Below are 25,442 nucleotides of genomic sequence, written 5' to 3' on the forward strand. Positions count from 1 at the left end.
CATCGGGGGAAATGAGCATTTCCCAGAATGCCAAGGGTCAGAGTGAAAATATGGTGGTTTATAGTCCCAAAGTGTATCTTTCTATACTAATAGAGCAGGGGTGCTCAAAGTAATTTGCTCTGGGACCCCGTCAGACAATAAAAATGATTACAGGACCCCAGCAAGTTACTACTGAATGGCCGCCACTTGTGATGTTAGTGAAGTGAAGTGACCGTATGGTAACAGGGAGGCAGTGGGTAATGGAGGGGATGGAAAGGTGTTTACTTAATGAGTTACACCCTGTCCCCCCTCCCCAGACACATTAGCCTGACGATCAGCAACATAGATTCGTGACCCCATGCTGAGGTGGTCGGGACCCACTTTGGGGTCAGGACCCACAGTTTGAGAATCGCTGTATTAGAGTGATGCTTAACCTGATTCACATTTCAATAGAAGGACCAATGGTATAAGGCAAGCTCTACAATCAGAAAAAAAAAAAGGCAGAGACAGGACCAAGACAGGACCATAGTTCATAAATATACAGTACATAAAGGGCCCAATTCAGAGTTGCACGCAGTTTGGACTGTCTTTCTTCTTTTGCAGCAGTTGCATCTACGACTTTATGCAAATACTGCTACAATGCCCTTCTCTGGTGTTCATTGGAGCAGGAGAAGGTAGATCTGAACACCCATGATATGTGCGCTCCTGTGGTCCCTTGTGACATCCCCCTGTCGGCTGTGCACCAGTATGCAGCATGTCACATGCCTCCCCACCCAAGGACCGGGCACTGGCAAGTGTGTATGCACTTGTCCCATTCCAGGTCATGTCGGCAATGATGTCGGGCTGATGGGCTTATTGTTATAGTCAGGCCCAAACACTGACAATAAGCTCCTCACAACACTTCCAAGATAGAAAGTTAACTTAAGATTACAAATGTACCTTAAATTTAAAGGAAAAGGGACAAGAATCTACTACTTGTATGTGAAGGTTTATACTCATGATTTACTTTATTTACAAAACTGTTATTAATTCTTTGTCCATTTGGCTTTACTGTATATAATATTGGCACAGCTAAGTCTGTGGTGGGCTTATCTGCAAATGTATACCAATTCCTTCGCCACAAATATACTACTCCTAAATACCTAGTAAACTACTGTATACTGTATGTGGACTAAGGGCCTGATTCAGGCTCATTCTGAGTTGATTGCTGTTGTGCGAATATGCAATCCATTCAGTTATCGAATGCGTATGGATCGTAGCGCACATTTGTGAGCCAAAATAGCGTCAAAAGTAGCAAATATATCCCCTCGCAATTTGACTCACATTCGATGGTGAGTGAACTGCGTATGGATGTGCGACAGGATACCGATTAGAGATGTTTTCACAATTCACCCATAGGTTAGCACAGGGCCGGTTTTCACTCTGACTGGGCAGTGGCTATCTACAGTACTTGCAGCAATCTGCAAATTTGAAGATGAGCGATCGGTTCTGAATCAGGCCCCTAGATACAAAATGTCGGTAAAATAGAATAACTGAGGAAGAGTTATGCAGTCTGAATACAGAGGCAAAAGTCACACGCAGTGCGTGCGACTTGCACTAGGGGCCTTATTCTGGTTGACTCACAAAGCTGTGAATTAAATTTAAACGCAGGCCGCATGCCCCCCCCCCCGCGCACGCCGAGTCCCCCGGCATATATGCAAATGGATGTTTCGCATACACATCCATTTACAGCCTTGTACGCGGGGACAAAATCATTTGATGGTAATCGATCATCAAATGATTTTACAAGTGCTCGCAGACCTAAGACACCTCTGTGGTGTCTGAGATCTGTGGGCGCCCTGTATGGGAAGCAGGCGGGCTAAAGCTGGGTAAACACTAAATTTGTAACAATTTTGCCAATTGTGGCAGGTTGGAAAATCTAAATATCACTACCGTGCGTTGTCAGTGAGAGCCTCTGTCAGCCCCGCATTCAAGGCGACAGTATACAATGCTAGCGGAACCCGATTCCCAACCATCCCCCATGGATATTGGGTGTATACCAATGCCGGCACCCAACCGGATCCCTATCAGTATAGCTGTATGAGGACACAAGAGCATTAGGTCTAAGCACATTGCCTACTGTAATTGCTATTTTTATTTAGCTTACTGTAGGAATTAATTTTGTTTTAAAGGGTTCAAAAATGAATGTGATCATTGTGATAATTATCTGTTTATAGTAAGTAAGTTTAATTTATATAGCACACTTTCTCCAACAGGACTCAAGACGCTTATATGACATTTCATTACATTATGGGCGGTATTCAATGTGAATACCGGCGAGGTGCAGCGAATCCTGTTTAGGATTCGCTGCACATTCGCCACGTTCCGGAGCCTCGCCGGCGAGTCAGGGGCTCGCTGCCCCTGACCGGCGAATATGAGCTCCTGCGGCAAACGCCGCAGGGAGTCTGAGGATGGTGGCAGGCAGGGAGATGGAAGTCTCTCTGCCTGCCCCAGAGCGTATGTGGGGGGGAGGTGGGCTCCCCGGGTGCCAGGCAGCACAGGCTGCCCCCCGGGGGTGCCAGCAGGGGACCGGGTATATTCACTACACCCGATTGTGCATATGTAACGATCGGGTGCAGTGAATATATGAATATCTAATGAGCGGCTCAGCTCCGGCGCCCCCTGCTGGCTGCTGTGTAAAAAAAAAAATGTTTTTTTTTAAATTAAATATATATTCATGTGCTTACAGCACATGAATAAAAATAGCATGCCCCTCCTCAGAATAAAATTCCTGATTTTTTGACACCAAATGTAAAAAACAAAACACTTTATTTTAAAAGTTCACATTCCACTTCTCCATAAAAAGATAGCGATTGCTACTCGGTGAATCATGGCGAAAAAAACCTTCAAATGTATTCGCCATCTGGTCATTGAATAGGGTGATTCACCGTTTTAGTCAAAAATTCGCCAAACAGCACAAATTCGCCATAAAAACATGGCGAATCAGGCTCATTGAATACCGCCCTATATATTCCGGTCAAAGAGGGTAATGTATTTTGGCATTTACTATTAACACTGGGCCTGAGTTGCGTGCTATGGTGATGTTTTTTCACAAATGATTATCGGTAATTTGCGCATTCCTCACTGTCACAATTCACCCGTGGGGCAAATAACTTGTGATTATGCTCACATTGAGGATTTACTCGCTAGTGATTGTGATTGAGCAGCGGGTGTGTGGGATATAATGGAGTACCATTCAAAACTTGGGCATGTCAGGAGGACTGTACTAGCTGCCGGCTGCATTCACTGTCTCAGGTGTCTGAGCGATCATAGACTCACTCGGGGAGTCCATGTATCCCTGATCAGCATCCATGCTGGGAATGTGTACACAGTTGCGGAAAGCTGTGAAGGCTCCGGTGGGCGTTTCCGTACAAATCCCACCAGCTGTTACATTAGCATCTTTTCCACATCCTCTGAGTCAAAACTTGCATCTGCAGCAGCATTAGGGGACAACGCTGAATCAGGGACATTGTCAAGCAACATCTGTACGCCATCATGGAGCATAAATATAACAATATTCCCCAGAAGGATGTCTGATGTAACTGCGGTTTTTCAGTCGTTCGCACCTTGAGGTGTGTTAGACATAACATAAGCCCGTCAGTTGACATTTTGTTGCATACATGATTTCCTCCACATATCCAGTACCATTTGTGTTCAAATGAGCCCCGATATGATTTGTACAACTGAAAAAAAGATTATTTGCAACAAAAACACAGTTCATTAAATGAATAAAACACAGATCTACATATAAATGAATGTTTATACACATTACTCGTCAAAGCCCTAGCGTATATACTTCCAGTGATGTTTTATTGGTATCTTGCCTGTGGTTTGCAGCCAGTGTTCATAAAAGCTAAACCAATTACACTGCATTCCATACAGTCTTACATACTATATTTGTCTTTAAAACAGAATATATTTTTACATCTCTATACAAACCAGATTTACTCAGCTGTTTCCTATTATTTTACATACAGTATTAGAATTTGCATTTCTCTTACTTTTTCTGCACAGGAACTCATTCCTGAAGTTTTGTGGCCGTGCAGTTAAATACAGTAGGCCTGGAGTTCATACCATTGCGCTTGGGTAGTCCACCCAGAGGCGCAGAACTGATCTCCATACTCAGGAGATCCACCCAAACCTCTATGCTGTCGATCCCAATGTGAATCATTAGAGCAGTGGCGTAACTATAGCACCGCAGCCCCCACGGTCGCGGGGGGGGGGGGGGGGGGCGCTGTGCATGTGGGGGCGCCGGGGGGCTGCGTTGCTATAGTTAGCACCCTCCCGTCCGCCCATCCACCGCTTGCCTCCCGCCCGCCCATCGCCCGCCAATCCGCCGCCCGCAGCCTTACCTGTCTTCAGTTCTTCTGCTAGTGAGACGGACCACAATAAAATGTCCGCCCCATATAGCAGACAGTTCTCTGAAACTGTCTGCTGTATGGGGGCGGACATTTTGTGTTGGTCCGTCTCCATAGCAGAAGAATGAAGCCAGCAAGGGAGCCAGGACCAGCAGCAGCAAGACAGGTAAGGCTGCGGGTAGGGGATGGGGGAGGGGGGGTGCTGCGGAGGGGGGGGGAGCCCCCCCATTAATGGTGGGGGGGCACCCAATTCATAGTTACGCCCCTGCATTAGAGCAGCAGTTACACTTTATGGCTGATGGATGTTGCACAAAACTGCTCGCTGCCCCATAGGGTAGTGCCCAATACAGTAGCGAGCAATTTTTAGCGAATTCGGGCTGAAACCAGCTGGAGGAGGGCGCAACATTGGGTACCATTGGGAACGGCACCTCGCACATTTTGTAATTAATGGGATCGACTCCTTTGTGCGTCTAGACTCTAGGGTTATGGGGAGATGATTTTTTAAACATGAGCGAGAGGACCCGTCAGGTGCGCTGGCATTGGCAATTGCATACACACTTTCAGATGCCAGGCTTGACCAGCAGCACTGGCATTATCCTCTATCCTTCTGCATGCACAAATGACGGAGGACCCACAGGAGCGAGTATTGTTAACAATATAGTGCATAGTTCCCGATGGTCGCTATCATGCATATGGTGTAAAATATCTGTGCACGCACCTATATAAATCCCCCCCCCCCCCCAAAAAAAAGCAGCTTAAATTAGACAATGTTATACAAAGTTCCCAACTTGTCCCTATTTTACAGGCACAGTCCCCATTTGTGATGCCTTTCTGATCAGCACTGCACTGTACTGTATTGATTAACCAAGCAGCTATGAGAGAAAAAAATGCCCATTTAATCCTATGCATAGAAGTGTACAAACTGTGTACAAACTGAAAAATCAGGGAAGTGGTTGAAGGGGATCCCCATGATATGCCCATGATATGTGGTCATCCCTCTTATTCCCTCTGGCTGCTACATGCTTTGAAATGGCCAGCAGCCCCATCAGCACAGCAGGCAAAGCCTTCTTATTAACAAACCTTAGACTCTCACATAATAAAGTGTACTCTCATTTTGTCTAGCTCCTTAGGCTTAATGCTGGGCCTACTACCCACTTAGGCCTGATTCATAAATGGATGCAGTTCGTACAACAGCTGCGTTTTTTGTATGCAGCTGTTCTACAAAAAATATTTTAAAGCGACAAGAGTCGTCTTCTGTAAATAGAAGCCTCCTGCATGCTTATGTGATCCACTGCTGTGTCGATAGACAAAGCATCGGATCACATTGTGAACGCTGCCTATATCCACCCAACCGCCACTAATTAAGAGATGGCAGCCAGACTGGAGCTTGGGGGAGCTGTGTGCGAGGACACAAGACCACCATCGGAGACGTACATTAACCAAACTTCTCTTTATAAACATGAGGACATTTATGAAACTGTTGTACAAGTAACTGGGCCAAGGGATGCCATGGAATGCGTTGCATTATTTTGTCTTTCTTGAAAATATAAATTACACATCCTCCTTTACACAACCGCTAACCATTTTCAACTGAGGCCATGACCATTTTGCCTAAGTGATTTAAGACTTGGACAATTAAAATAGCCTCAACCCAGTAGTAGCACCACAATGTGACTTTGTAGCATATTGATGTCATAGGGGGATAAGTAATAATGAGTAATATTTAAATTATTGTAATTGACAGTAATGTGTCCGGAACAATAACATATGCAACTGAATCAGTCCCTAAATATGGGTACACAACGGGACGGTGCTACCTAGAAATGTGACAATGTAATATCAGAATATATTATATTACATTACACTATGGGCCTTATTTTGGTTCATTCTTTCTGAAAAAATCCTTCTTAGATGGACAAAACCATGTGCACTGCAGGTGGGGCAGATGTAACATGTGCAGAGAGAATTAGATTTGGGTGGGGTTTTACTTCAAAGTGAGATCTATATTGCAGTGTAAAAATAAAGCAGTCAGTATTTTCCCTGCACAGAAACAAAATAACTCACCCAAATCTAATTCTCTCTGCACATGTTACATCTGCCCCCCCTGCAGTGCACATGGTTTTGTCCATCTAAGAAGGATTTTTTCAGAAAGAATGAACCAAAATAAGGCCCTATATACTATATGATCAACTATATTATGAAACCATGAGTGAAATGTAACAAGGTGCGATTTTTGCACCTGCAGTAGTGTACGAATTGCAGTAAAATTGGCACATTTTGACCTGTCGGAAAAAAAGGCACATTCAAAATCTCATAGAAAACATCAAAATCGCCGCCTAAACATTACCATATACATCTGTAATCTGTGCATGGTGCTGTAAAAAAAGTAAAAAAAAAAAAACCAGCATGGGGTTCCCCCTCCCGAGCATAACCAGCCCCGGGCTCACTGAGCCAGTCCTGGTTCCCCAGATACAGGGGACACAAATTGTGGGGATCCCCTTTATTTAAGAAACCAGCATGGGACCTTGGACTGGTCCTGGTTCCAAAAACACATAGGACAAAAAGAGTAGGGGTTCCCCATATTTTGGAACCAGTGCTGGGCTCCAACAGCCAGCGGTGTCATGTCACAGCCAGGGGACACTTTTTATAGAAGGTTCCCTGGCCGAAACATGACTACTGTGGCTGATCAGCCCTGGACTAGGTACTTGGGGGAGTGGGAACCCCCCACTCCCACAACTTAGGCCATTGTATACACATAATATCACAGAATGCTTTCACAGAAATCACAAACAAAACATAAAAAATAAACAATGAATGGGTAATTCCTACCTGGCTCAGTGCAATTCTTGCGATATGTGTGTTCAGCTTCAATTTCAGTGAAATTTTCCTGATTTGCCCAAAGTAACCCTCGCATATTACCATTGGCATTAACGTCTAATACTTTCCTCTCTACAGAGCTGTGTTCTTCATAACCTAGAGAAATAAAGACATAAAGAAAGTTGTTTATTTCTTTTAGAATACACCTGTGAGGAGCTTAAAACATCTAGGAAATTCATGATCAATTAAAAAGTTTTAAAATAACATGTATTAAACCGTGTCTATGGATAAGGTGCATGAGAAGGAGTTATACACATTTATTCTTAAGGTATGTTGAACCATTTGTTAAGCCAATAGCCCAGTGGATCCCAAACTGGATGCCATGGCACCCTGGGGAGCTCTGGGGCAGTTGTATTGGTGCCCTTGGTTGGTGGCTCAGGACCAATTGTAATTATTTATGTCAATGTAATAGGTAAAACCAATGCTTGTGGCTGCCAATCACACAATATATGGATGAACAGAAGTGAAAACTGTCCATCACATAACAAAAAGCATGATATAGAAACAAAATTTACGTAATTTCATATTTGATTATCTGACTTTCTAAATGATAAATGATGCTTTAGGGCCCCACAATTCCAAAAAGTTTGGGAACCACAGCAATAGACATAAAGCCCAGTACTGGCCATCATAAAATAAACTTATTGCAGATAAATCTATACTCAACGCATAAATATATATGGCGACCACAATGACAGCATCTCCCGGGTTGCAAAGGTCTCCACCAGTGAACTGGGAAGAGTATATTGATAGTGTTCCTTGTAGATGATGTGCATGAGCATACCAAGGGCCAAATGTAAAAAGGGTGTGAGGATTAGGAGCATTTTTCCAAGCTGCAATCAATTTCCCAAGCGGCAATCAATAACCAGGTTAATAAAAAAATTGACCTGGTTTTGCAGTGTAAAGGATTGCTTCTTAAAAAAAAAAAAAAATGAGAAGACTCTCCCAAAATCTCTCACTTTCTATTTCTCACACTCAAAATGTGATTTATGCAGGTGTATCTCGCACTGCTGTAGAGTCAGTCAGGGTACAGCCATATCATCACCACTTAGAACTGTGAATTCTCCACCAAGCATCATTTATCCCATTTTAGATTATTGTAAAACCCATAAGGGTCATAGACCAAAATGTCAATCTTCTCTTTAGCTTAGATTCTCATTACTTCTAAGATATTTTGCCTACAGGTCCTCAATGAAAGTTTTGGGACAAAGAGAGAAGTTTGAAATGGCTTAAAACATTCCAATAGGGCAGGCCCCAGATAAAAAACATCCATAATATTCATAAACAACAATGGCTTCCATGGGTAGCGTCACAACCCCCCCCCCCCCCAAAAAAAAAAAACCGCTGCCTCCACTTTGTGCAGCAAATACAATATTTAATAGTTGTTTTTAATATTCATCACAACAAATTTTCAATATTCTATCAACAAAATGTAATCTTATTTAAGGGATCCACAAATACTATAATTGTGTTCATTACTCTTAGTCTGAAGAATGAGCTAACTAGCTCTACACTTTAAGCAGAACTATTGAACTCTGAAAATTCTTGAGACACTACTACTTTGTAATGTCTATGACTCATGCTGGATCAGGACAAGCAGCGGTATGGAAGATGCCTGAGGCTCCATTTCTACCTAAGCTCGGTGGAATTTAGAGCTTTTCAAATTCTGAAACCATATCCACATTAATATTACTTTTTCCATTCATGATAGTAACAGAGGTGAGCTGGTTAGTTTTTGGTCTGGTAATCCAACATAAGGTTATTTTAAGATGATACTTAAGGATGACCTGCAGTGGGGATGCCATTGTCGGTATTTCAACCACTGTCTATCCCTACAGGTGGTCATGGAGGGATCCCAACTGGGGTCAGGTAAGTATACTTACCTTTACCCTGCCTCCAGTGGTGTAACAATAGTGCCGCAGACCCCGCGGTGACGGAGAGGCACTGAATAAGTGTGGGAACTGGGGGTCTGCGGGGGCTATTGCTATGCTGCCGCCTGCCGTGACCTGCCTTACCCTGCCACTTCCTATGGCCAGGAGTCGGGACCCGCAGATCTACTTGTTGACACTTCTGGCTCCTAATGAAAAATGTCTCTCACAAAATTGCTGCCCTCTTACAGCAGACAGTGTTTGAGGATGCTAGAGGAGGTGGCGGCCTGCTCTTGCATCCTTAAATACAGTCTGCTGTTAGGGGCAGCCAATTTTTGAGGATCAATTTTCATTTGCAGGAGCCAGGAGGAGTGCCAGGACCGCAGACAAGTATATCTGTGGGTCCCGGCCACAGACGCGGCGGCAGCGACAAGAGGAGGGGTAGGGCAGGGCTACGGGGTGTCTTAACTTTACTGGAGGGGGGGCACTGCCTACATTTTCCATCGGGGGCACCAATCTTGTAGTTATGCCACTGCCTGCCTCCCCTAAACCTTCCAACCCATGAGGGCCTAACCATATAACCCATACACCATTGCCTACACCTTACCCCCACCACCTGGAAACCTTCTAAAACCTAACCCTCCCTGCAGCCTAAGACTAATGCCGGCAGTTGGGATTCTAGCGCTGCATCCTCACCAATTTCTTGGCGGTAGTCCTGATGATAGCGTTGGTATTGTGATTGCCATTACTACATCTGCTGGAAAGCTGAACACATCCCTTTATAGTTATAATATAGGCTGTATGGATGATGTAAAAGTAAGCAATATATAGCCTCAAGAAGAAACTGAGTTTCTTCTTGGAACTCCGGTTTCCCACCATGGCCCTAACTGTGTGGAGTTTCTTCTGGGTCAAAAATGATACCTAGTGTGTAACAGACTAGATGGGTTCTTTTCTGCAATCAAATTTTATGTTTTTATGTTAACTTTCCTGCTTGTAACTAAAAGATTGCCAAAACTGCACAGCCGTGACTTAACACAGCCAACAACATACATGAAAAAATGTTAATTCTACTGACATATTCAATACAAGACACATCAAGGGATCTTTACACTGTAAAGTGTTCTAGTAACCTCTAAATAATCATAGTGCAATTTCTAGTTTCCAATTTACAATTCAAGTGACCATATAATCTATACAGCATCTATGTTACTAGCATCAAATAGGACTTGAATGATTGAAACAATACAGCAGCATTCTATCACAATGCAATACAGACACCAATACAGAGATCATTCTAGAGCCTAGAGACTATCCCTATGACCAATATACAATATAATAATGACCAGTATGCATGACACAGCACAATCCAGTAAGTTCTATACAATGTGAACTCTTCACTAGAAGCTCTATACAATTCACACCCTGATCTGTGGAGGCTTTACAATACTCATACCTGAAATCTATGACGTCCTACAACATAAGCCTCACCGCCTGTGGGGGTGACACAATGAAAACCCCAGATCTCATGTGAAAATACATTGGTTAGTTAGAAGCCCCACCAACACAGCCCCCCCCCCCCAACAAAAAAAAATCTCTGGTAGCTTAACAATGCAGACGACCCAACATTTTATGGGTTAATGACAAAATGCCCTCCAATTGCAGGTACATATTAAAGGATAATTATTATAACTTATAGAAAAATCCCCTTTATATTATTGTACTTTCCATGGTCATTAAAGGTCAACACACCGGCAGTCAGGATGGTGGCGATCGAAATCCAGGTGCCGGAATCCTGATTCATGGTCAGAATACTGGCGCTGGGAAAATGACATCGCTCTCAATGCCAATGGCAGAATCCTGACTGCCGGCACCTCAATCGTTAGTATGCAAGGGAAGGTTACTGGCTTTGCTGCTTAGTCACGCCAAACCACTTATTCTAACTATCTAAGTAACAAACTTGAGGAAAAAAGTACACCATCCAGAATAACAGGCAAAAGACAGGTCTGATATGAGTGACAAGCACCACGCAGTGTTCTGCTTAATGTGAGACCTTTTTCCAAATCATTTGCTGCAAATATAACCCTAAATATGAAGTGCACAGAATTGAGGGGAAAAGTAACAAAATGTAAGCAGGTGCATGAAGAGTGACCTACATCATGTATTGACAAGCTGGGCATAAACTAGGGTGACTTCTTCCCCCTTGAGCTGCTCGGGCAGCACAATCACATGAGAGCCAAGACTGCCTCCCCATCTCGGAAGCAATTTAACAGATTGCTTCTGTAGCCAGTGCGACATTTAGGCTCCGCTAAGATGCACACGGCACCGCATCGGACCTGCTGTTATGGTGCGTACACACTTGTACAATGTGCATGAGATTTTGACTATATAGGGAAAATCTCATCTGGATCGCATGCAGATTGTATGGGTTTTAACCCTTGCGATCCCGATGCGATTCCGATGCGTGCTTACGTATCGCAGCCAGAAAGTCTTGGCTGCATAGACTATATAGTGCAGATCTGCACTATATAGTCTAAATTGTATATATTGTATGCAGATATTCTAAATTGTAATATAGTCATGATTGTACAAGTGTGTACACACCATTAGTCACATGAAATTTGGATGTTTCGCATAGAAAAAGGACAAATTGCATGTGAATTGCCTAGTGTGCAATGTGGGCTGACAGGGATTCACTATAATGTCAGAACTACTGTAATCCCTATAGATCTAGTGTGTACTAAGCTTAAGTGATAGACCTTACTAACTGTACTACAGATATTTTTGCTAAGAACATGATATACATAAAATCGCTGTGGAGGTAGACTTGTTATATTCATTAGAATAGTACAGAACACCACTAACCCATTTCATATGAAATAAACGGGATATATACAATATCCCAGCATTTAGGATGCTAGAAGTCAAAACCCCGGCATCCCAATTCTGAGAATCCTGACAGGGGCTCCGTAGTACCCTTATATTCTCCCCATACCCCCTTATCCATAAGCCTCCCTTGTAGCGGCCTGACCCTAACCCTACCCTAACCCTACCAGCTAGTGCCTAACAAAAACCCTTGCATCCCACCGCCTAAACCAAACCCTCTGCCCTGCAGCCTAACCCTAACCCTGCCATTTAAGTGCTTAAACCTAACTCCCCACAGCCTAATCCTAACTTTCTCCTTCACACAGCCTAATCCTAACTTTCTCCTTCCCACAGCCTAATCCTAACTTTCTCCTTCCCACAGCCTAATCCTAACAGCCCCCTCCCCGCCATTGGTTAGTGCGGCCGCCACATGACCTCATCCCCGCCACACTCCCAGGAATGCTGTTCGGGACGGGCGCAGTTCGGTTTTGGCGGCCGTGTGACTCCCCCTGCAGCATGTCGGAGATCCGGACCCCCGCATCACCGCTCCACTCTCTGAAAACTGGGGCCTGCCTGCCACATGCCTCAGTTGCAATAAAGTCTTGGATGTCAGTGCGGTTCTAGCCACCCTCCTGCTGTGTTATGCCTGCAGCCTGTCACACCCCCCCCCCCCCCCCCCCCCCAGAGAGGCAGTGAGTATTACTGTGTGCGGAGGCCTGTTTTTTTTTTTTATTCTGCCCCTGCTCTGTAGCTCTGTATACCTATACCAGTAATTCTGTATTGGGAAGCCTCTAGTCTAGTCTGCTGAATCTCCAGACACCCTCTTGCAGTGCTTTAATCCTCCTGCCCCTGTCGACCCCCTCAGTGCGTCAGTTTGCTAGGGAACCCTGCCCCTCCTCAATATAATAAGTACTGGGTGTGGCATTGCAGAGCAGGTTAACCCCATACAAACAAGCTTTTACCCCTGGCAGAGCATGTAACCCCAATGGCAATGAGCATATTAACCCCTGGCATCAAGCATGAATCCCATAGCAACAAGCATGTAGGTAAGCAAAACTTATGTGACATATGTAATTATGGCATGCGGTATGTAATAGGCATTATAGTGTGTGGTGGCATAATGTGTAATGAGCATTACAATGTTTGGTGTAATTGACATTACGGCATGTGGTATATGTAATGGGCATTATGGCGTGTGTAAATTTATGGTGCGTGCCTTCGGCATGCACTGTCCCTATTTTTAGTTTGTCTGGCTCCTACATTTTCATCCTGGCTCCTAGATTTTAAAGAAATTTGACGAGCCCTGGCATAATTTGTAAGGGGCAAGTATAAAGGGGTCTAGTATTGTGATGCATGTTTATAAGTGGTATATCGTGTGGTACACTACACTGCTGCTACTACATTTATGTGTCCACACCCTCTTTTGCATGGCCACACCCACTTTTCCCGAGCTCGTCCCTCGAACATTTACTGGAAGTGTTAAGCGGCCCCCCAGCTGAAATTATTGCCCACCACTGGTCTAGACCTAACATCCTATTCCTTGGCTGCCCAAAACTGCTCTCTGCATACTCACTGATCGGGATGCCATCCTCATCTGTTCGTAGTTCCAGTGTCCTGAAGGCAGTTGGGATACCGGCATTGGTATACTGAACACCGGCATCCTGACCACTGGGATGCTGACTGCATCCTGAATAAACTGTATATAATAATAATATCACTGAGATCATGTCTATAAATATGTTATAGCAGTACACTAATGAACACAGTATAAAAGCCCAGACATTTTACAGATGTATACATATTATTTATATCGCTTGTGTATACAACACTGTAAACTTGTCTTTGTTATAAAGTCAAAGTGTTATCACGTAGGCATCTTTATCCCTACTTTTGCTGTCACTTTGATATCAGCTGAGACCACATCGTGAACAAAAGGCAAGTCAGATGTCAAAGATAAACACACGCTATGTTTTGAGTGACACTTTAGAGCAGTCATGTACTTTTTATCGTGGCAAACACAAAGTCAGCTGAGTAAGCGGAAGTTTATATTTTGATTTAGATTGCTGCGAGGAAATCCTCTAAGCAGTAGTCACAATGTTGCTTAATGTAAGCTTGCGAGCAGGGTCCTCCTACCTCTATGTCAGTCTGTTATTACCCAGAATGCTGTATCACTGTTTTCAAGCGTAAAGTGCAACAGAATATGATATATAAGAAAGTGTAAATAAATAAATAAATAAATAATAAAGCCAAACTGCTGCACTTCAAATCCTAGACCGACTTTCATGGCTTTGTTCTATAGTCGGTTGTAGTACAGTTGCATTCTATTATTCCATTATAGCAGAACTCATGGACAGGCAAGAGCACATGTTGAAGTCCATTAATGGACTTCCTCATCTCCATCACTTGCAGTGGGAGTAAAACGTAAACACCTTCACTCTGTCAGCTGCACCAGGAAGGGTCAAGTTGCAGTGAGGCGGGATATCAGTCGCAAGATGGTACAGTAGTGGCAAGTGCCCTCCTGTATGGAACGCTATGAACAGCTGTCCTGTGAGACTTTCAAGACCACCCTGTGCTGTGTAGGCCTGGGTGATAATCTTGACCTGTCATTGTTCAAATGGAATCTTATTTACTTTTTCCTTGGCCCGCCACTGACCAAAAGAGAGAAAAACACTCCCAGAATGAACATAAGTGAACTGAAACGCTCCAAGTGGGAGACCTGAGAAAAATGTACCAATGTACAGGGGTAGTGAAAAATAAGTTACCCATTACAGAGGGTTCTGAAGCGCATTCTATAGCTCCGAATAGATCTAAATATGGTTACTACCAGTGTATGCATTGCATCATGATGCTGCCCAGTGGGCGCTGCTCCAACTAATTGGGAAATTTTGGGTAAAGGTAGAGGGACAATTAGCTAATTTTAATTAACTGGTCAGTTAGAATCAATAGACATTCTTTGTGCTTTTGCAAATGTTTTCTAAGGACCTGTTGAAACAATGCACATACTGTAATACTAAGGATTCTATCTATGAAAAAAGTAATAAAGACAAAAGCTCTAGTGTAGTTTTTGTTCCCATTAGTAAAATAGACTATACTGGAATACATGCTTTTATGATTAACCTTCTCATGCAAGTTAGAAAGAGTTCTTTCCCTAACAAGTGTTCTGACAATATCAGATATTATTGCTCCCACAGCATTAAGTAATTATGTTGTCCTTAGATGATTTCCCGAAATGAAAGTTCATTTGGGTTAGACTTGGCCTACAGGCAATAAATGATAATTATGACCTTTTCGTTTCAGCAAGTGGTACAGAGAGACTTCATTCTAAATTCCGCTCTTTCTTCGGACAAAGTTATTTCTCTTACCAACTAATATCATTTGAAAAATACTGTGATATATGCAAACCAAGGAAAAAAAGACGATGGAGGCAGCGCTGTGCAAAATCAAAAAACACTTATTTATTAAAACACTTTAAAATAGTTATATAACTATATGTAAACAATTTTTAACAGCCATAATAATTCCTACAGCATAGTATAAAGATAGCCCCCATATATCAGAGTTAGTAAGCAAATGGTTAATTGCATGCATGCACGGATTTTATAGGAGGTTAACTTCTTCTGTGATCAATTTATATGGGTTAGTATGTTAATTTTATCTCAGTCCAGTCCCACCTATGTGCACAAGGTTTTTAGGGGTTTTGTATACTTATAGTTTTCCAGCTGCTGGATAGGGCAAGTGGCTCCCAGACCTCGGTGTCACACTCCGACCATTGGTACTTTCCAGATGATTTTGGTCATAAGGTTTTTCACCGGATCTGTATATATGGCTGCCTCATGAGGAGAGCGGGGACTTTGTTTGGCAGCCATATATACAGATCCGGTGAAAAACCTTTGATATGACCAAAATCATCTGGAAAGTACCAATGGTCGGAGTGTGACACTGAGGTCTGGGAGCCACTTGCCCTATCCAGCAGCTGGAAAACTATAAGTATACAAAACCCCTAAAAACCTTGTGCACATAGGTGGGACTGGACTGAGATATCTATATACTATGCTGTAGGAATTATTATGGCTGCTAAAAATTGTTTACATATAGTTATATAACTATTTTAAAGTGTTTTAATAAATAAGTGTTTTTTGATTTTGCACAGCGCTGCCTCCATCGTCTTTTTTTCTTTGCTTGTCCATATATAAGGGGTCTGGTATCCCCCTTAATTGAGACAGCTGCAGTGCAAAATCTCACAATCTGCGCTCAGAAATTCTTTTGTTTTTTCTTGTTGTTACATATATGCAAACCAATCATTTTGCTTTAGCGTCTATACAATTTCAGTTCAAATGTTTTTTTTTAATCATAACATACTGTTCTACTACTATTACTATTACTACTGCTGCTATTACTACTACTATTATTATTAATACTATTACTACTACTACTACTACTGCTGTTACTGCTACTACTACTACGACGATGACTACTACTGCTACTACTACTGCTACTACTACTACTACTGCTACTACACCTACTGCTACTACTACTACTGCTGTTACTGCTACTACTACTACGACGACGACGACTACTACTGCTGCTACTACTACTACTGCTACTACTACTATTACTACTATGACTACTGCTACTACTACTACTACTGCTGTTACTGCTACTACTACGATGACTACTACTACTACTACAACTACTACTACTACTGCTACTACTACTACTACTACTGCTGTTACTGCTACTATGACGATGACTACTACTACTACTACTACTACTGCTGTTACTGCTACTACGACGATGACTACTACTACTACTACTACTACTGCTACTACTACTACTGCTACTACTATTGCTGCTACTGCTGCTGCTACTACTATTATTACTACTACTGCTACTACTATTGCTGCTACTGCTGCTACTACTATTATTACTACTTCTACTACTACTAACAATAATAATAAAGGGGGTGATTCAGCCTGGCTTGGAAGGACCTGAATTCGCCACGATTTATTCTAAATAGAATAAAACCCAATTTTTCTCTGAGGCTTTCACTAAGCCTTAGACAGACAGGAAGTGGTCATTGCTGATGTCACAGACCCTCCTCAAAAACTCCTGGACACGCCTGCGATTTTTCAGACACACCCATACAGTACACATGCTCAGTCATTCAATAATTTCTGGATTTGTGAATTCTCTATTTAGCAATCCATGCTGAATTAGCCCTATTGTGCATTGCAAAGAACAGTTTACAACAGATTAGGAAACAGGCTAAGGGGGTCTTTAAGTGAAGGTTCCCCAGGTGAGGTTCAATTTATTTCAATCATGGCTGCATGAAAATACATATAAGATCTGACAAGCTGGGAGCTTGTACTCACTCCAGCAAGTTTGCGGCCTACCTCGGTCTGGAAGCCGGGGCCTCGATTTGTCATCGGCCCGGAGCAGCAGTACCTGACCGCAGACGTCGTGCTGCCTCTGGACACCAGTCCATCGGCGTGCCTGCATCGAGGGGCTTCTCCTCTCCACGGTCGGAAGCTGTGGAGAAGCGCGGCGGAGCTGGGAGCTAGCATATGCTCCAGCTAGATTGCGGCCTACACTAACCGGAAGCCGGGGACTCAATTTAGCCTCTGCCCGGCCGGCAGCTCCAGGACTCGTCGCGGGCATCACACTGCCCCCGGACACTACAGAGCTGCAGGTACTGATCCAGGTCTCCTGCAGTCCTGCTGGAGGCTGAGAGGTTTCATTGTGGAGGCTCAGACGGACATGTTTTATGTCTGGGTGATGTTTCCCAGGCCAGTAATGCCAGTATTGAGGAGGCGGCCATATTGGTACTCCTTTGTGCTCTGCTGAAGCACTGATCTCACCACTACAGTGGTCCCAGCTGGCGCTGCAAGAGTGGCTGCCTGTTACAGCATATTGTATTCTACTCACTCTGCGTTGTTCTTTCTATTTCTATTATTTTTAGTCCACATTTATTTTTTATTTTATTCTTTTTATTTATTTTTTTTTATTTTATTTTTTATTGTTATTAATTTTTTTGCTATTGAAATGGTTGTGGTGGGAGGTGCGGGAGGGGATCAGAACCGTTTTGCGTATACCAGAGATCAATTGCTGGCTCTCCGGAGTGTGGAAATGATAACTGCAGATAGACCAGAAGTTCCCCGCGATGTGAGGAGGAGGAGGAGGGGATGCCGTGCAGGGGTGAAGCGGAGGGATAGGAGAAGAAAATATAGACCTGTCCTCCCATCCGTCATCATGGGGAACGTTCGTTCTCTTCCCAATAAGATGGAGGAGCTAACAGCGCTGACCTGGCAATAGCGGGTGTATCGGGAATGTAGCATTATGTTATTTACTGAGACATGGCTAACTGAGATAATACCAGATACAAATGCTTCCTTGGATGGCTTTTACTTGCTGAGGGCGGATAGGACAAAAGAGAGTGGTAAGAGGAAGGGAGGAGGGCTGGCTGTATTTGTGAATAATAGATGGTGTAACCCTGGGCACATCACTATTAAGGATCAGATCTGTAGTAAGGATATTGAGCTATTAGCTGTTGGCATGAGGCCGTTCTATCTGCCTCGGGAATTCTCGCATGTTATTACGGTAGCTGTGTACATCCCACCCTCTGCTAACGCTGAAGTAGCATGTGACGTGATTAATACTACTGTAAGCAAGTTGCAGACTCAGTACCCAAATGCCCTTCTTCTGATCTCGGGGGACTTTAATCATGCCTCTCTTGCCGCCACTTTGCCAACATTTACTCAGTACGTCACTTGTAACACCAGGGACAATAAAATTTTGGACTTACTATATGCCAACATTAAGGAGGCATACAGTTCATCATCTCTTCCTCCACTAGGTAGATCTGATCACAACATGGTACACATCCAACCGGTGTATGTGCCTATTGTTAACAGGCAGCCAGTTTCTACACGTACTGTGAAAAGATGGTCTGAGGAGTCAGAGGAGGCCCTGAAGGACTAGACTGTCATGGGGAGGACATCGATGGTCTAACGGATTGTGTTACAGACTATATTAACTTTTGCGTGGAAAACACTGTGCCGGTAAAAACAGTACGGTGCTTCTCTAATAATAAACCCTGGATTAACCCTGGTATAAAGGCTCTTCTCAAAGATAAAAAGAGGGCTTTTAAGTCAGGCAATAAGGAGGAGCTGAGATCTGTGCAGAGGGAATTGAGGGGGAAGATTAGGGAGGGTAAGGTGAGCTATAGAAGGAGGATGGAGGAGCAGCTCCAGCTTAAGAATGTTAGGGGAGTCTGGAGTGATCTAAAAACCATTTCCGGGTTCAAAGATGTGGTATCCCAGCCTAAGGAGGATTTCAAGTGGGTGAATGATCTGAACAATTTTTTCAACAGATTTGATCAGGCTGTCACTTCAACCCCGGTTAACTGTCATCATCAACAGCGGTGTCCTCAATCACCCAAGCCAGGGCATAGCTCTACTATCCCTATCGCCTCCACCCTGTCCTTTACAACAAATCAGGTGAGGAGAGAACTAAGCAGGTGTAATGTAAGGAAGGCTGAGGGTCCAGATGGTATCAGTTCACGAGCACTTAAGTCCTGTGCTGGGCAGCTGTGTGGGATAGTGGCAACCCTCTTTAATCTAAGTCTGGAGCAAAGGAGAGTACCAAAGCTGTGGAAAACCTCATGTGTGGTACCTGTGCCAAAGTCATCACGTCCCAAGGACTTCAATGACTATAGGCCGGTTGCGCTGACATCTCAGCTGATGAAGTCCCTGGAGAGGTTGGTCCTAGGCTATCTTCGACCCCTGGTGCGAACTTCTATGGACCCATTGCAGTTTGCTTATCAGCCGGGAATTGGTGTGGATGACGCTGTCATATATTTAATGCAGAGATCCCTACCTCATCTGGAGAGGGCTGGGGCCACCGTGAGAATAATGTTTTTTGACTTCTCCAGTGCTTTTAACACCATCCAGCCCATGCTTCTGGGGGAAAACTGGTCAACTCTGGGGTGGATCATCATCTAATCACCTGGATCCTGGATTACCTTACTAACCGCCCACAGTATGTGAGGACCAGCGATCCTGATGCCATTCTGATACTATTATTTGTAGTACAGGGGCACCTCTAGGAACGGTTTTGGCACCATTTCTCTTTACCCTCTACACTGCAGATTTCACATATAATTCATCAACCTGTCATCTACAAAAGTTCTCTGATGACTCTGCTATTGTGGGCCTTATTGTAGATGACGAAGATAGGGAGTACAGAGAACTTGTGCAGAACTTTGCTACTTGGTGTCAGGGGAACCATCTTCAACTCAATACGAGGAAGACTAGGGAGTTGGTAGTTGATTTCAGGAAACGTCAGCATACCCCCCCAACTCCTGTGAGTATTCAGGGAATGGATATTGAGATCGTAAGAACTTACAAGTATCTGGGTTTTCATCTGAACAATAAATTGGACTGGACTGATAATTCTGCTGCTTTGTATAGGAAAGGGCAGAGTAGACTTTATCTGTTGAGGAGACTGAGGTCCTTTGGAGTGCAGGGAGCGCTCCTGAAGACCTTCTTTGACTGTGTAGTGGCATCAGCCATATTCTACGGAGTGGTCTGCTGGGGCAGCAGTGTTTCAACAGCCGACAATAAGAGACTTAACAGGCTGGTAAGGAAGGCCAGTTCTGTCCTAGGAATGCCTTTGGATTCTGTAGAGATTGTGGGTGAGAGGAGAATGATCAGCAAGATAACATCATTATTGGATAATGCTTCACACCCTCTCAAAAATATTTTGACGGATCTGTGTAGCACTTTCAGTGATAGGTTGCTTCACCCTCGATGCTCAACGGAGAGGTACCGCAGGTCTTTTCTACCTGCTGCAATCAGAATGTACAACTGTCATGGTCTGTAGAGACCTACATGTTCTTAGATTCTAGATTTATATTGTTTGGACTTCTTACCTTATTTGCTATTTTTACCCTTATCTGTACTTGAACCTTGCTGTAACAATTGTAAATTTCTCCATTGTGAGACGAATAAAGGAATTCTAATAAGACTAAAGGGAGTCATCAATATATTGTAATCAGAAAATATATCATAACAAATACCAACCAATCATGTCCAGATTTATGAACTTGTCCACACTGAATACAAGAAGTCAAATCTTATTGGCTGCTAAGGATTACAACACATTGTTGGTCTTTGTGCCACATAATTAAAGAGGCCATAGGGGCCTGTTTACCAAAGCATGTGTTGTAGCAATGGAAATTGAAATTCTGTACAACATGGGCTCCAATAAAAGCCCATGGGCTTGAATTTGAAGAGCCTGTAAAATAGTCCCTTAATGATACTGTTGTGTGCGCTGTTGTTCACAAAGCCGATTATATCTCCTGCTTTACAGTCTTGTTAAATAAGGGTGATATTAATTATGCCTTAAACATGTAGAAACAGCCTTTTAACGTTTCAAGAATTACTTTGATAAAAAAGGCCCCTTACAGTCCTACACATTTATTATGCTTTTATTACTATCATTCATTATAGTTTATTAAACCACTTTTCTTGTTGTGTTCAGATTCTAGAGTTACAGCTCTGTGATAAGCGCTACTGAGTCTGGACTAAATAACTATTACTGTACTTCTTACAGGTTCTTATTAGGTTATTAGGTACTGTAGTATAATAATCTATAATATCCTACACTTGGAGCACACGGCATTACTAGCTTTAGACAGCTGCCCACTTGAACTATGTGTGCCTAGAATAGCATATTAAATAACGGCCAGGTTAAAAAGGATTACAAACCAATATTTTGTCTATTATCTGTGTGCAATCATTTGCACCCCAAACAAAATCAGTAAACAAAGATTAAAAAGAGCCTTTACATAACTCCATTCAGTCGAACACAACAACGGTGTACCATGATGTACATCACTAATGCTGCTTTCACACCGCAAAACCTGCTTAGACCAGGTATTTAAAACGTTTTTCAAAACGGGTCAGAGCCCTTTCACATCACATGAAAATACCTGGTCTAAAGCAGGTTTGCGGTGTGAAAGTCTGCCAACCGTTTATTTGGGAAGGGTGAGAACAAGGGGTGGGGGGTTTGTAATGCCTGGGGGGCCTGGGGTTTGACAGGGCCTCGCTGTGGGGATTAGGAAAACTCGATGCAGGTAAGAGAAAAATTTGGTACATTGTGCTGTAGTGTGATATAATACCTCGTCAGTGGCGGGTTCTGGATATTATTTTCCTGTTTTTACAGATATTTAGGCCAGCCAGGTACTGGAAGGTCTCCTTGGTGACGTGTGTCGCATAGGTGGCGTCAGCAGGTGCGGCTGCAAAGATGCGCAGTGTTTATGTCCCGCTGCAGCCGCTGAGGTGACGGTGCCGCCGCCACCATGGCGATGTTCCGGAGCCTGGTGTCCTCCTCCCAGCACCGGCAGCACCATTCCCACCAGAACCCTGCCGCCTCATCCTCCGCCGACAGCCTGGAAACACAGTACAGCTGCCCCATCTGCCTGGAGGTGAACCACAAGCCCGTGGCCATCGGCAGCTGCGGACACACGTGAGTCACTGACTGGAGGTGGGGGGGGGGGGGTGAAGGAGGGGCACTGAACACAGATTCAGCATCCTGGGAGCCGTCTGGGTTTGATCGTGCATATCTAATGAAAGCAGTGCTCATTAAATATTCACTGCACTGGGTCCGCTCATTAGATATGCACAGAGCGGACCACTATTGGCTGGGTCCTACATACCATTTCAGACCCATTCAGACATAAAAGAAAACGGTCTGAAACGGGTAGGACCCTGCTTTTTTACCGTTTCCCAAAAACTTTTTTTGGTAAACGGTAAAATCACTCTGCATCTTTCAGACCGCACATATTACCATTTTAAAATGGTTAAAAATCAGCAAAATACTGTTTTTTTTAGTGCGGTCTGAAAGGGGCATAACAGACAAGTAGAAACTATTTTCTTTGCTTTGTTATCATGTAAAGCTGGCCATACAACAAGTTAAGACCCGAACGCACATTTTCGACGGGTTGTGTGTGTTTTGAGTGCACATCGTGAGGTGTTTCGGTAAGATGCGGGTCAAGAGGTCGACACTAGCTAGGTATACCCTTCCTGCTGAACTGATCACATTCAGAGGCAGAAATCTGGGAGGCAATGGAGTCATCTGCCGCCGGGCTCCTGCTCCCAAGGGGGCACCTCTCCTTCCCTGATTCAGTCAATTGAAAGCCGCCGATATCGCTTCTCTGGCTGACTTCTCCTCCTAGTAGGACCATAGATATCATACTCTCTTTAATTTGAACATAACATACATACATGCATATATTTATATAAAGTGGTATGTGTGTGTGTGTGTGTGTGTGGGGGGGGGGGGGGGCACCAATTTTATCTTGCCTCTGGGCAACTGGAATGAACCTACGACACTGATCACATTGTATCAATTACACTGTCAGGTATGATATGTGCAGCCTTCGGTGTATAAAGGGTTACATTTTAGACCAGAAATTGCATGAGGGGTCTCCTCAAAAAACATAATACAGTAAGTCCCTCTGTTCCTCCAGTAAGCAGCACTGTGCTGAATCAGCCATAGCAGGGAGAAACAGATTCGGAGTCTAAATGGCATCATGTAAACCACCCCCAAACTGGTGAGCCCAGGGGGGTGTGGGTATCCCTTCTCTAATGTAAGCCTCTTATGGCTGGTTCAGCTCAGTCACTGGTGGGATCTTATACAGGTTTTCCACATGATTTTCCAGTACCGGACCGGGCTTAGATGCCTGAGGCTGGTTATGGTTTTTGGGGTGGGACACCACACAATTTGTTAGCTAAATGTTGACCCTTTAATTATAGTACAGGTTGAGTATCCCGTATCCGAGTATCCGTTATCCGAATTATTCCGAAAACCATACATTCCAGAAAGTGAAATTTTTTTTTTTTTTTTGCTAAAAACTCACTGGGGACATTTGTAACAGCACTACTGGGGACATGATATGTAACTGGCACTATATATGTGCAAGAAAATTATTGCTTGGCATTCAAATTCAATATCTGAGATAGTACACAAATTTTGTTTCATGTTTTGAAACCTTGTTTTTTGAACAAATAAAATATATTTGTGTGTATTTTATGTGGTAATAAAATATATTTGTGTGTATTTTATGTGTTTATACAGCATACATGCAAGATACTTCAAAATAAATAATTGAAATATTACAATATTCCGAAATACGGAATAATCCGTTATCCAAAATTCTCCTGGTCCCGAGCATTTTGGATACGGGATACTCAACCTGTATAATACATAAAGCCTGCACAAATCATACTGTCTGCTGCAGAATGCCAATGGATCATACGTCTATCAGCGGGTTCTATTGTAAATGTTGAATCTGACTAAAGTCTCACACAACACAAATTGGAAGAGTATCACCAACATGAACATAACCACTCAAAAATGCTCTTTAGTACACTTGTGATTTTGACTGTACAGTAAAACATTCCAAGTCCATCGATTTTGTTTAGAATTCAAACCTGAAAATATTGTTTGTCTAACATTGCCTGCAATAAGAAAAGACTCGTACATATCAGAGGCTAATGAGGGAAAGAAGAACTGCAGCATTATCACAGACACTATAGGGCACAGGTCCAGGTTACTAAAGCCCCATACACACTAGGCGATATTGTGAACAATATCGCTCAGAAATCGGCTTCTGAGCGATATTGTTCACAATATCGTCTAGCGTCTACACTCAATATCATTAACGATGTGCGCTCCCGCACGTCACTAATGATGATTGATGTCTGCCAAACATGCAGGCCAACTTGGCAATAAAGCCACACCACCTGCATGTTAAGAGGGCCCGGTGGCTTCAGTGACGATATCGGCGACCGATAATATTCAGTGCATACAGACAATATCTGCTAACCGTGCCCAATATGGTTAACTATATCGGATGCGGCTACCGGTGTGTAGTGTGTATGGGGCTTTGCGCAAAGCAGAAAATGACTAGGACAGCTGATCATAAAAGACTAACAAAAAATGACTTTAATACAGTTAGGACAATAACTTGGCTCACTTCCAATCTCCTAATAAAATAATAGAAAACACTAGCAAAATAAAGGTCTCAACTAAATTCATAGTGCTGAACTGTGTTGTGTGATTTAAGATTGTTCGTGTCTTTATTGTGCGTGATTTTGTAACATTTCAAGTTCTTGGCAGCCAGTAAAATCTAGATGGAAAATAACTGTTGAATCTTATTAGGCCATATCCAATGATTTAATAGAGGGTAATTACACAACCAAACAAAAACAATTTATGTGTATAAATGTAAAAGAATAGTCTTCCTTTCATGTAAGTAGAACAGTTGTCCTACGTTTGTAAATGTAAAACAACAAAACCCTTTCCATGTGCTTGGCCATAAAAGTCACCCCATACTTTAGTAAGGGTGCTGAATGCAGCAAAACTGTGATAGGAAACAGCTGTCACCAACTTTATA

General features: G+C 43.2%; 1 protein-coding gene across 1 annotated transcript in view; it reads right to left on the bottom strand.

Annotated features, from left to right (window-relative positions):
* Positions 1 to 25,442, bottom strand: part of SLC24A3 (solute carrier family 24 member 3) — a 376,099-nt gene that overhangs the window by 293,634 nt on the left and 57,023 nt on the right. The window contains exon 2 of the mRNA XM_083175935.1: positions 7,206 to 7,349. Coding sequence (XP_083032061.1) covers positions 7,206 to 7,349 — 144 coding nt within the window. The remainder of the gene's footprint in view (positions 1 to 7,205; positions 7,350 to 25,442) is intronic.

Source organism: Crinia signifera, chromosome 3, assembly GCF_055691185.1.
Source record: "Crinia signifera chromosome 3, ASM5569118v1, whole genome shotgun sequence".
Classification (NCBI taxonomy): domain Eukaryota; kingdom Metazoa; phylum Chordata; class Amphibia; order Anura; family Myobatrachidae; genus Crinia; species Crinia signifera.